Here is a 12088-nt window from a genome sequence, read left to right on the forward strand (position 1 = left end):
AGGACTGTACAGTGGTGGAAGCTTTATCTTCCTCCAACTTAGGGTTTGTAAACTTTATTTTGGAGTCTTTGCACTGTACTGTGTGATGTTGACCCTTGTTGCAAATGCATAATGGGGTCTCACATAAGGTGGTGTTATGTGCCTTCAGGTACGTCGTGCATATCTGCAACTCCTTTAGCCGCTTGACACGAGTGGTACGGTCAGGGTATGTTGTGCAGTGGTAGATGGAATGTCCCTCTTGGCAGAATAAACATGTCTGCCAGTCTGCAGCCCCTTTAGTGTTCACCGCCTTGGGTGACACGGTGGTAACTGTAGACTTCGAGGGTGACTACATAAGTGCCCACACTGGTAAATTTCCTCTTAGGAGGAGGTGATGGTTTTTTAGTTTTCACCGATTTCTCGAGAGAAATCTTTCCTGTGGTAGATTATATTTTATTGTGGGCTTTCAACCTATTAACCGTCATTCATAATTCCTCAAACATTTCTTCGAGAAAGAGAAAATCTGTTTTATAATGTGAACAGATGTTAGCCAGAACATCTTTAGGGAGTTTCCTTTGGATGTCTAGTTTGAGAGACCACCTTGATACTGAGTGTTTTCACTAGTGACTCCACTTCTAGTCTAAAGATTTGAAGGAAGTCTGGTCTGTTAGTAGGTGGAGCTAAATCCACTAACTGATAATAGAGACTTGCTATGCTTATATCTTTATTTGAATAGTTGTCATGTAACAACTTAATTGCTATATCGAGGGACACGGGGTAACCTTCTTGGTCTCCCCTTTGAGTAGGCATTGAAGGTAGATAAATTTGGTTATTTTAGAAATGGAAGTCTTGAGGTTAATCCGAGTCTCAAATTATATGCAAAAAGCATCCCAACTTTCTTCATCCAGTCCAGCAAAAGTTAGTAAGTCACTTGCTGGTAATCGAGCTTCTGACCGAGCTGGATGGGATGGGGATACTGTGACTGTTGGTGCTGTTTTGTGTTGAACAAGCATCAGTAGGAATAGGTCTAACTTGCCTTCTGTATTATCTTCATACAGAGCCAGGTCAGACATAATTTGCTCCAAGTCATCAACATCAGTGTCGCTGGCTAGGAGCTCAGTTTGGTAGAATTCGATCATTCATTTTATCTGATTGAACTTACTGTCAGCCATCCTAAGTGATATCTCCAGCTGCTGATAATCTCCCGGTCTGCAGCCCCTTTTGTGTTCACCGCCTTTGTTGATTTGCCTGGTTAGATGACCCTTAAGTGCTACTAGATCACGTTTTGATTTCTCTGGGTCAACCATGGTGACTGATTGGCTGTATGGGTTGGCTCATAATATATGAGTTCAAAAAACTAGGGGTGTTTGCTCATAAGTGATAAGCAGACAATGCAAGGATACTGTGGTTATAATCAGGCACTAGTCCTACTTCCTTTCTGAGATTGACAAATTAATAAGTAATTTAATATATTTACACACAAGTTGAGAAAAGTGATAATTAGTGTCACTGGTGTAGAGCACGTCAGGTTAGCTCGTTATAATCACCATCAGTAGGGACAGTGGCACCTCGTACCACTCAAACGTGCAAATGAGTAAGTTAATAATATTGTATGATGAAACATTATTTTATTTTAAGTTTAATTTGAAGCAGTGGACTGGGTTTTTTTTTTTGCAGCTCTACACAACTAATCCCTCACAAACTTGGGGGTGGGGTTATATTCAGAAATTAACTAGATTAGAAGTAATTACTTCATTAAGTAAATTAATTAAATATACTAATTAAATTAATTAGTTCTATTCTCAATAAAAATATGAAACAGCTTAGTTCTTCAAGGAGGATGATGTTCATGATGACAGGGACTGGACGTGTCTAAGTTCTGGCATCTCTCGTGTGGACGAACCCTACACTTCTGCTTCAGTGTCATTGATAAATTACTTGTCAACAAATTACATTGTAAAATTGTACAAATACCGTTGGGTTTAATTATTTGTGAATCAAACTGAAATTAATAATTAATTAATATGATAGGAATTTACGCTCACCAGTTAGCTGGTGTTTGCCTGCGCCATAACCAATGATATTATGTTAGATCGCACTCGTTTAGAACCAAATATACATCACCAGAAGAACATTTATTCCAGGAGTCGACGTGGGTGAATATGACTGGATAGCACTTGAAGAACAATATGAATATTAAAACTTTCGAGTTAACAGCCAACACATCTGCTCTATCTCCCGGTCAAAAATGGATTCTTCGCCATCCTCCGTAACTTGTTTTCTTTACATGCTAAAATTTATACATTTAGAGAAAGAGTGGATATTGATTTGCATTCTTTGCCGTATGATTAAATGAAATTCATATAAATAATATACGCATAAATCAGTCTTCAGACTGTAAGCTTTAATGTTTATGTGTAGAATTTAATTTGCTGTTACTTAATGTTTTGGTGACATGAGTGACATTTTCTTTCATAATGAGAGGAGGAATTAATTACAATTCTTCCTATTTAAGAAAAATTTAACTTTAATGTCGTTTTGATGAATTTACCCAGCAACAGAAATATCTTTTCCTGGTGCATGTTAAGTTGAATAGAAATTAAACAAATTTAGATAAACTAGGGGAAATTTCCCACACACATAGTCTATGTATACATATCTAAGTACACACATAAAAACTAGTACTCCTTACATTCATCTTGTTTTGAACAGTATATAGTGTAATAGGTTTTAGAGCAAATAATAATGTTGTAATGAATGTTCAGGATTTGTTGAGTGATTTGAAGAGTGAATTAAGCGGACACTTTAAGACAGTGATTGTGGCTCTGTTGACACCGCTACCACTGTTTTTGGCCAAGGAGCTCCACTACGCCATGACTGGCGCCGACACCAAGGAGAAGACCATTGTTGAGATCCTCTGTACCCGGGATAATGCTTCTATCAAGTGAGTATTATGTTATGGGTTGTCTGGTGTGGGTAGCAAGGAGAAGACCATTGTTGAGATCCTCTGTACCCGGGATAATGCGTCTATCAAGTATTATGTTATGGGTTGTCTTGTGTAGGCACCAAGGAGATGACCATTGTTGAGGTACCTGGGAGAATGCTTCTATCATGTGAGTATTATGTTATGGGTTGTCTGGAGTGGGCACCAAGGAGATGACCATTGTTGAGGTACCTGGGAGAATGCTTCTATCATGTGAGTATTATGTTATGGGTTGTCTGGTATGGGCACCAAGGACAAGATCATTGTCGAGGTACCCGGGATAATGCTTCTATCATGTGAGTATTATGTTATGGATTGTCTGGCGTGTCCTTTTAATATACTGGATTTTCCATTGAATATTCCTCCAAATATTTCTGTGATTATTGTGCTGGGTATATTTTGTGGGATTTATTTTCCTTAACATATCCTTTTTTCAAATCTCTATGTCTTTGTGTTGGGCATATTTTCTGGGATAAATTTCCCTTTTTCGTAACTTTTTTTATCTTTATGGATAATTTCTGTGATATGTTTTCCTTTTCGTAACCATCTTTTTCTGTGTATCTGAACCAGTGTCACTTTTTCTGTGTATCTGAACTAGTGTTACTTTTTCTGTGTTTCTGAACCAGTGTTACTTTTTCTGTGTATCTGAACCAGTGTCACTTTTTCTGTGTATCTGAACTAGTGTTACTTTTTCTGTGTTTCTGAACCAGTGTCACTTTTTCTCTGTTTCTGAACTAGTGTCACTTTTTCTGTGTATCTGAACTAGTGTTACTTTTTCTGTTTCTGAACCAGTGTTACTTTTTCTCTGTTTCTGAACCAGTGTTACTTTTTCTCTGTTTCTGAACTAGTGTCACTTTTTCTCTGTTTCTGAACTAGTGTCACTTTTTCTGTGTATCTGAACCAGTGTCACTTTTTCTGTGTCTCTCAGTTTATATATTTTCTTTGATTATATGTTTTCCCTCTATCTGATTCAGTCTTAGTGTCTCTGTCGCTTTAATTAAATACAAATTAAACCTACTTTCTTAAATAATAAAGTGAGGATTCAAATGTACAATATTACAATTGTTATCAGAAATTTTACTTAGTATATTGAGAGTAAAGAGGATAAAAAGAGGGAGGAAAGTGGTGCAGAGAAGCCTTGGTAATCACTAATTATAGAAAGGGTATGTTGCGGAAATGGGAATGTTTGTACTATTTATATTAGATATAAAAATGGAAGGAGGAGTGAGTAGCGGGGGTTGGGTGGAGGGAGGAGTTGGTTGGTGGGGGGAGGAGTTTTGTTTGGAGGGACGGAGGGATGAGTTGGTTGAAGGGAGTAGGGTTCGTAGGAGAGGGGGGGTTAGGAGGGAGAGAGCAATTGGTTGTAGAGAGGGAAGGTGGAGTTGGTTGGAGGGAGGGAGGGAAAGTGGAATTGGTTGAAGGAAAGGGTAAGGAACAGTTGATTAGAGGGAGGGGGGGAGGAGATGGTTGGGGGGGGGAGAAGTTGGAGGGAGGGGGAGGAGTATGTTGGAAGGAAAGGGGTAGGAGAGGGATGGAGGGGGAAGAGGAGATGGTTGGACGGAAAAAGGATTGAGTTGGTTGGAGGGAGGGGGGAGGAGTTGGGGGAAGGGGGCAGGAGTTGGTTGTAGGGAAGGGGAAGAAAAAGTTGATTGGAGGGAGGGGGAGAGAAGTTGGGGCAAGGGGGCGGGAGTTGGTTAGGGGGGAGAGGGAGGGAGGGACGAGGAAGGAGTTTGTTTGAGGAAGGGAGGAGTTGGTTGGGTGGAAGGGGAGGCTTTGGTTAGAGGGAGGGAGGGAAGGGGAGGCTTAGGTTAGAGGGAGGGGGAGGCTTTGTTAGAGGGAGGGACGGAGGGGGAGGCTTAGGTTAGAGGGAGGGAGGGGGAGGCTTTGGTTAGAGGGAGGGGGAGGCATAGGTTAGAGGGAGGGGGAGGCTTTGGTTAGAGGGAGGGGAAGGCTTTGGTTAGAGGGAGGAGGAGGATTTGGTTAGAGGGAGGGAGGGAGGGGGAGGCTTTGGTTAGAGGGAGGGAGGGAGGGGGAGGCTTTGGTTAGAGGGAGGGAGGGAGGGGGAGGCTTTGGTTAGAGGGAGGGAGGGAGGGGGAGGCTTTGGTTAGAGGGGGGGAGGGGGAGGCTTTGGTTAGAGGGAGGGAGGAGTTTTGCCTAGAGGAAAGGAGGGATGAGTTGGATGGAAGGAGGATTTGGTTGGAGGGAGGGTAAGATGGGTTGGGTTGGAGGGAGGGAGGAGCTGGTTGGAGGGGGGGTTACAAAGGGAAGGTTGATGGGAGCAACCTGTAATTGGCTAATATTGCAATTATCCTGAAAAATGTGAATGAAACGAAAAGGCAGAAGTACATATTCAGGTATTGTTGAGGTTGATCCCGTACATAGAAAAGGGGCAGAGGTGCTTGAGCACCATCTGATATGCCTCACCAAAACCACCCACTTTCTCTCTTAGAAGACTTTCTCTTAGACTCTCTCATTAAATAGGTTAGCTAGGATGGTATGAATATTATGGAATATGGTAGGAGCTGGGGCGGGGTGCGTTTTGACAGGTGAAGAATGCAACCCGTTCTCGCACTTGCTTATAGTCAATATTGGCTAATTTAATAAGTGCATATGTGACATACTAAGTGATTGTAAATATTTTAGTTTACCTTGAAAAGCTTCATAGAAAACACCGACCTACCTAACCTTCTTAGTATCTTAAGATAAGCATCTTATTGGTTCTTAATTACAATTATTGCTTAACCTATACCGTTGATAGGTTAAGTAATAATTGTAAATAAGAAGCAATAAGATGCTTATCTTAACATACTAAGAAGGTTAGGTGAGGTCGGTGTTTTCTATGAAGCTTTTCAAGGTAAACTAAAATATTTACAATCAATTAGTATGTCACATATGCACTTATTAAATAAGCCAATATTGACTATAAGCAAGTGCGAGAACGGGTTGCAACATGAAGGGATTGACAGTGACGAATGCAGGTGACCATGGGTAATGAGTATACTTGTATGTTTCTCTGTGGAAAGTATAACTGATGTATGTAAAGTGCCAGAACGGAAATGTATTTCACCCCCTAAACGTTCGATCATGCTTGCAAATGACCTTGCAGTAACCTTGCAATGCATATCTATGTGCTGTAAAACCACATTTGCTTCACTGAATGATGTGAAACCATCCAAATCAATTGTAAACTTTTCCCCTAAACGTTCTCAATTAGTGTTCCTACCTAAACGTATAGCTAATGCCACATTGCAATAAAAATGTGTCGTTACAAAGCCATAATTACTGTGTAGTATTATAGACTGTGGGTTGGTTGGTGTTGTCGTCGTTGATCCTTCTCTATGGACAACCCAACCCACAACTCGGCAGAGTGCTTATACTAGGAGATCACCCTTGGCGCTTCTGGCTCTTGGAGAGGGGCTCAACGTCACACGTTTAGGGGATGCGGCTCCAACACTTAGCCTCGTTGTCACGTGCACACACCCACTCGAGCCGCTGTGACTCCCCACTCTCTCCTTATGAGATATGATCTCCTCAATCCCCTATGACTTACTAGTATTACCTCCTACCCTGTCCACGGCAGTGGTTCTTGGTTCTTTCTCTCTCTCTCTCCTTCTTTACTACCTCCTGGGAAGCCTCACTAGGACAAGGGCAAACACCAGCAAATTGTGACACATTTACTGGACAAAGCACATACACGATACATACACACATATAATAATAATGAATCCTATAATCTATAATATCACAATCAGGTTGCACTCCAACACCATCAGAACTCTATTATCAGCTTATCAAGTGGTATCCTATCTCCTGGTTCACCACCTGATACTATCAACCTCCTCAAGTTGATCAAGCCTACATACACTGTTGCACCATCAGCAAGATAACATATATATATAGAAAATCAGCATTTGAATGCAATAACATATACCAGTATAAATGTTCATTGATACTTCAGTATAAAAAACTCCTTGACATAAGAATGCCAACAGTCACTCACCTCTCACTGCGTCTTGCACGCTAATGACAACCAAACACTATCAACTCCCTATAAGTAATCCACCAGAACTTCCCCTTCCACCTCTGGAAGTTCACTACCCTATTATCCTTAGGTTCTTCCGGGCTTCACTACCAGGATCCTCTGCAGCTCCTCCAGGCTGCTATCATGAAGTTTCCTTGAGCAACTACGGTGCTTCACCCTTCTGCTAGGGTCCTCCACAGCTCTCTTGGCTGCTACACCATGAAGTTTCCCCGAGCAACTATGGTGCTTCTCCACCTCTACAGAAGCACGTGACACTCCTCTTCACTGCTGCTTCTCCTCACAGCTCGAGGTCCTCTGCTCCACTGCCTTGGAGTCTCATCAGCTACTTCATCTGCTGGCTTCGGAGTTCTCAGCAACTTCTTCCCCAAAAGACAAACCTGCAACCCATCGACACTCCAATAAAATGTTCCCCTTTAACACATAAACAAAAATAACCACACAATATGCTTGCCTCAAACCTCTATCTGTTCTCTACATACAGTGAGAGTGGACTCCCCCGTTTTGGGCGGGTCCATACTCCACCTCGCCTGGCGGCGGTCCTCACTCGCTGGGAGGGTCTTCCTCCGTCAAGAGCCAGGCTCCCTCAGTCGTCCGCCAGCGCTCAGAGGGGGCGGACGTCGCTCCGTGCTCCTCCCTCTTCACTCTCCTATTTCAGGCTTTCTGCCTTATTAAAACATGTCTAACTTATAAATAAACATTGCTACCGTCGCTGGGCACACGACCAACTACAAGTGATCACTATGAACTGGCGTATATCGTGCTTACCACAGATTAACTGATCGAGGGCGCTTTTCCTCTGACGGCGTCTGGTCAGGGCGCTCCACACAGCCCACGAAAATGCCTCTGAGTAGCTTATTAAACTCTGCTCGTCGACCAGGACTTGATACTACAACGTTCCCAGCTCGGTTCCACAGCTGGCACGTCTACACACTTCTCTTCTCTTCGAGATATATCACTAGGGGTTCCCTTCTGGCGGGAGCTCAAATGGAGCGCGGCTTCCCCCTGCGATGTCTGGCACTCAAGTGAGGTCAAGGTCCTCCGGAAGCGAGCCTCACGCCTCCAGCAAAATGTCCACATCTCCTCGCCAGTCATTTATCTGTTTTCTTCTTCATTGCCCATGATCTCAAACTGTTATACATATCCAAGCAACTATTTTACATATGCGTTATCACCTCAATATTCGCTAGACCTTCTAATCAGGTCAGGCTTGAGGAATAACTCTCAAGGAGGGAGACTCGTTTGTCCTGTAGGCTGAGATCATAACACTCCCCTCCCCTTATTTTTGAGAGTTATTCTAGTGGCTAGGCTCGAGATAACGCATCAGCCACTACATTGTCTCGCCCTCTTATGTGCGTTATCACCAGGTCATACTCTTGGAGCGATAAAAACCGTCTGGTTAATCTCTGGTTTGCATGCTTCATTTTCTTCAGGAAAACTAGGGGATTATGGTCTGTATACACCGTCACTGGGTGTCCCCCCCCCACTCACATACACTTCAAAATGTTTCAATGCCATCACCAGGGCCAAAGTCTCTTTCTCAACTGTACTGTACGACCTCTGGTGCTTAACGAACTTCTTCGAGAAGAAGGACACGGGGCGGTAAATTCCATCATTCTGCTGCGTCAGTACAGCTCCGGCCCCTATATCACTGGCATCTACAAATAACGTAAACGGCGCTTCAAAATCTGGCGACACTAGTACAGGTGCCTCAGTCAACAGTCTTTTGGTCTTCTCAAACGCTTCTTGTGCTGTTCCATTCCACTCCCACTTCTTGCTCTTTGATAGCAAACTCGTCATAGGAGCGGCTACGGTGGAGAAATTTTCACAGAACTTCCGGTAATACCCAATCATACCGAGGTATCTCAACAATTCTTTCTTACTCCTGGGCACCGGGAAGTTGTCAATGGCCTCCACCTTTGTTCTTACCGGAGCAACCTCGCCTTGCCCTACTATATATCCAAGGTACTCCAGGCGGGCTCTCCCGAACTTGCTTTTTGCCAAGTTGATCGTCATGTTGGCCTTCTCCAACCGATCGAACAAATCTAAAAGTCGATCCACGTGATCCTTCCAGGAATCAGCGAACACCACAATATCATCGATGTACACTGCACATCCAGTCGCGCCTTGTAATACCTGATTCATTACTCGTTGAAAACAACTACCACTATTCTTCATTCCGAACGGCACCACTTTATATTGGTACAAGCCGTCGGGTGTCACGAACGCTGAGATCCTCTTGGCCTCCTCAGACAGGGGAATCTGGTAGTATCCCTTCAACAGGTCTATCTTCGAGACATACCGTGCACTCCCAATCCGATCTATGCAATCGTCAATGCGCGGTATCGGAAACGAGTCAGCGACCGTGAGTGCATTCACTTTCCTATAATCGGTACAGAACCGGTACGTGCCGTCACTCTTCTTCACGAGGAGGCACGGCGAACTCCAGTCACTGTCGCTAACCTCTGCCAAGTCGTTATCTAGCAGATACTTCACTTCTGCTCTCATTGCCGCTGCTTTCTCCGGGTTAACTCTGTAAGGGTGCTGCTTGATGGGCTCAGCACTCCCTACATTCACTTCGTGCACCGTTCCGCGGTGTCTTCTAGGCACGTCCGTGAATAACGACTTATTCCTCCGTAGGATCTCCACTAGCTCCTGTCGTTGGTCATCCTCCAAATGACCCAGACGCTCACCTATCTTGGCCAGGCTTTCTGTATTTGATATCTTCGCGCCATCGGCCTTCTCTAACTTACAGTTCTCCTCTTCTATCCCTTTTCCGTCTCCTCCACACAGCACCGTCGCCTGCAATGGGGTTTCCATCGGTTCTTCATCGCCTAGAGGCTTATCTCTGTCATAGTACCTCTTTATCATGTTCACGTGGCAAACCTGTGACTTCCTCGGACGATCTGGCATGTGGATTACATAATTCACATCCCCTAATGCCTTCTGGATGGTATATGGTCCACAAAATCTCGACTCGTATATACTTCCTTTTACCGGTAGCAGGACTAACACCTGATCTCCTTCTTGAAATTTCCTGCCCTTCGCCTTCCTGTCGTGGTACCTTACCATCTCTGCCTGGGATGTCCTCAAATTTTCCTTGGCCAAATCTCTGGCCCTAGAGAGTCGCTCTCTAAAAGTCTTCACATATTTTCCCACGTCCACCTTAGGCCTATCCACGGTGAGCTGCTCCTTCAGCGCGCCCACTGGGCTCCTCACGGAGTGTCCGTACACCAGTTGAAATGGGGTGAATCCGAGTGATTCTACTACCGCATCCCTGATGGCGAACAACACGGATGGTAATGCCTCGTCCCAACTACTCCCTTCCTCAGCGCAGTATATCCTCAACAAGCTCTTTAGCGTTCCATGGAAACGCTCCAATGCTCCCTGCGACTGAGGGTGATACGGTGACGAGCGCACTTGCTCTACTCTCCATCCTTTCACAGTTTCCCTAAACAACTTCGACTGGAAGACACTCCCCTGGTCCGTCTGGATAACCTTGGGCATTCCTACCCACGCAATGTAGTTCTGTAGTCTATCCAGAACGGCTCTCGACGTCACTCTTCTCAAGGGGATTGCTTCAGGGAAACGGGTGGCCGTGCACATTATGGTCAGTAAGTACTCGTGGCCTTTTCTGGTCCTCGGCAACGGACCTACACAGTCTATCAAGACTCTCTCAAAAGGCTCGCCAAATGCCGGTATGGGCTTTAAGGGTGCCTTTGGTATAGCCGGAGCCGGCTTACCTGCACGTTGGCACGCCAAACATGTCCTACAATATTTCTTTACCTCCTTCCACACGTTCGGCCAGTAGAAGTGCTCCTGCACCTTATTTAAGGTCTTCTTCACCCCCAAGTGCCCTGCCATATCTACGGAGTGGGCTAGTTCTAACACAGCCGCCCTAAACTCCTTCGGCACTAACACTTGGTGCTTCTCCAACCATACCTTATCTGCGCCGGCTTTGTCCGGTCGCCATTTCCTCATTAGTACATCATCGTCCAAGTAGTAATACACGGGGGACTCCGGACATGAATTTCCCCCTTTTGCCTCCCTGATTACATCTATAAACTCCTCTTTCTGAGCCCTAATCAGGTCCGCTCGGTTCACGCTGAACTTTTCAGGTAGGGTCATTTTCACTTCCTGTCTCCTCGAATCCTCATTCTTCTGAGCTCGATCTTCGTCGAACAGCCCAGACATGCCCATGTTGACCTCCTCCCTTGGTGGAGTCGACACTGCCATATCATCTCCAATGTCTTCCTCGGCGGCTACGTCCGACTCTGTCACTACACAAGCCGGGTATACGATGACTTGACTGTCCTCTGCCTCATCTTCAAGGATGCTGGCTAGATCTATCTTGTCCGGCGTTCCACTCGTACCGCGGTCCTTCTGGTTCACCTCCGGCACAGCTTTTACTATCAGCTCTGGCAGCACCTTGGACCCACACAAGTCGTTCCCCAGGATCACTTGGACTCCTGGAACAGGTATGTTGGGGCACACTCCCAACATCACCTCCGCCGACAAATAATCTGACTTCAACTGGACAGCACACACGGGCATGTCACTCTTAGACAACAACCCATGAACCTTTACCCTCCTACTGCCAGCTAACAGTCGATCATTTCTTATTAGGCCTCTCAGAATCAAGCTCTGATTGGCTCCAGTATCCCTGAGGATACTAACCTCCACCTCGGGTTGACCTTCTATGCCGACCCAACCTTTACTAATGAACGGCCTATACCGCTCGTTCATCAAATCTACCTTCTGTGGTTTGTCTTGTTGTACATCAACGTACTTCTTCCGGGGATCACATGTCGTCAGGGCCACGACTCTCTTGCCCTGCCGACAATCTCGCATCATGTGACCTGATCTGTTGCACTTGTAGCATCTCATTTGGGAGAAATCTCTCCTATACGCCCCCGAGTGGCTCTGACTCTGCCCACTCGTATTGGAGTTCCTCGGGCCAGATGTACTACTCATACTCGGTGGAGCTTCATTGGACTCTTGTCTCCTCTGCACATTTTTATTTTCCTGCTTACCTCCAGCAGGCGGACTCGGCAACTTTCCTTCCTGGGGCTTAAAACTAGCTGGTC

At 45.0% G+C, this 12088-nt stretch overlaps 1 protein-coding gene across 1 annotated transcript in view; it reads left to right on the forward strand.

Moving 5' to 3' along the window:
• Positions 1-12088, forward strand: part of LOC123767229 (annexin B9) — a 42942-nt gene that overhangs the window by 12254 nt on the left and 18600 nt on the right. Inside the window, exon 3 of the mRNA XM_069304721.1 lies at positions 2745-2923. Within this exon, the coding sequence (XP_069160822.1) occupies positions 2745-2923 (179 nt within the window). The remainder of the gene's footprint in view (positions 1-2744; positions 2924-12088) is intronic.

This window comes from Procambarus clarkii, chromosome 53, assembly GCF_040958095.1.
Source record: "Procambarus clarkii isolate CNS0578487 chromosome 53, FALCON_Pclarkii_2.0, whole genome shotgun sequence".
Taxonomy (NCBI): domain Eukaryota; kingdom Metazoa; phylum Arthropoda; class Malacostraca; order Decapoda; family Cambaridae; genus Procambarus; species Procambarus clarkii.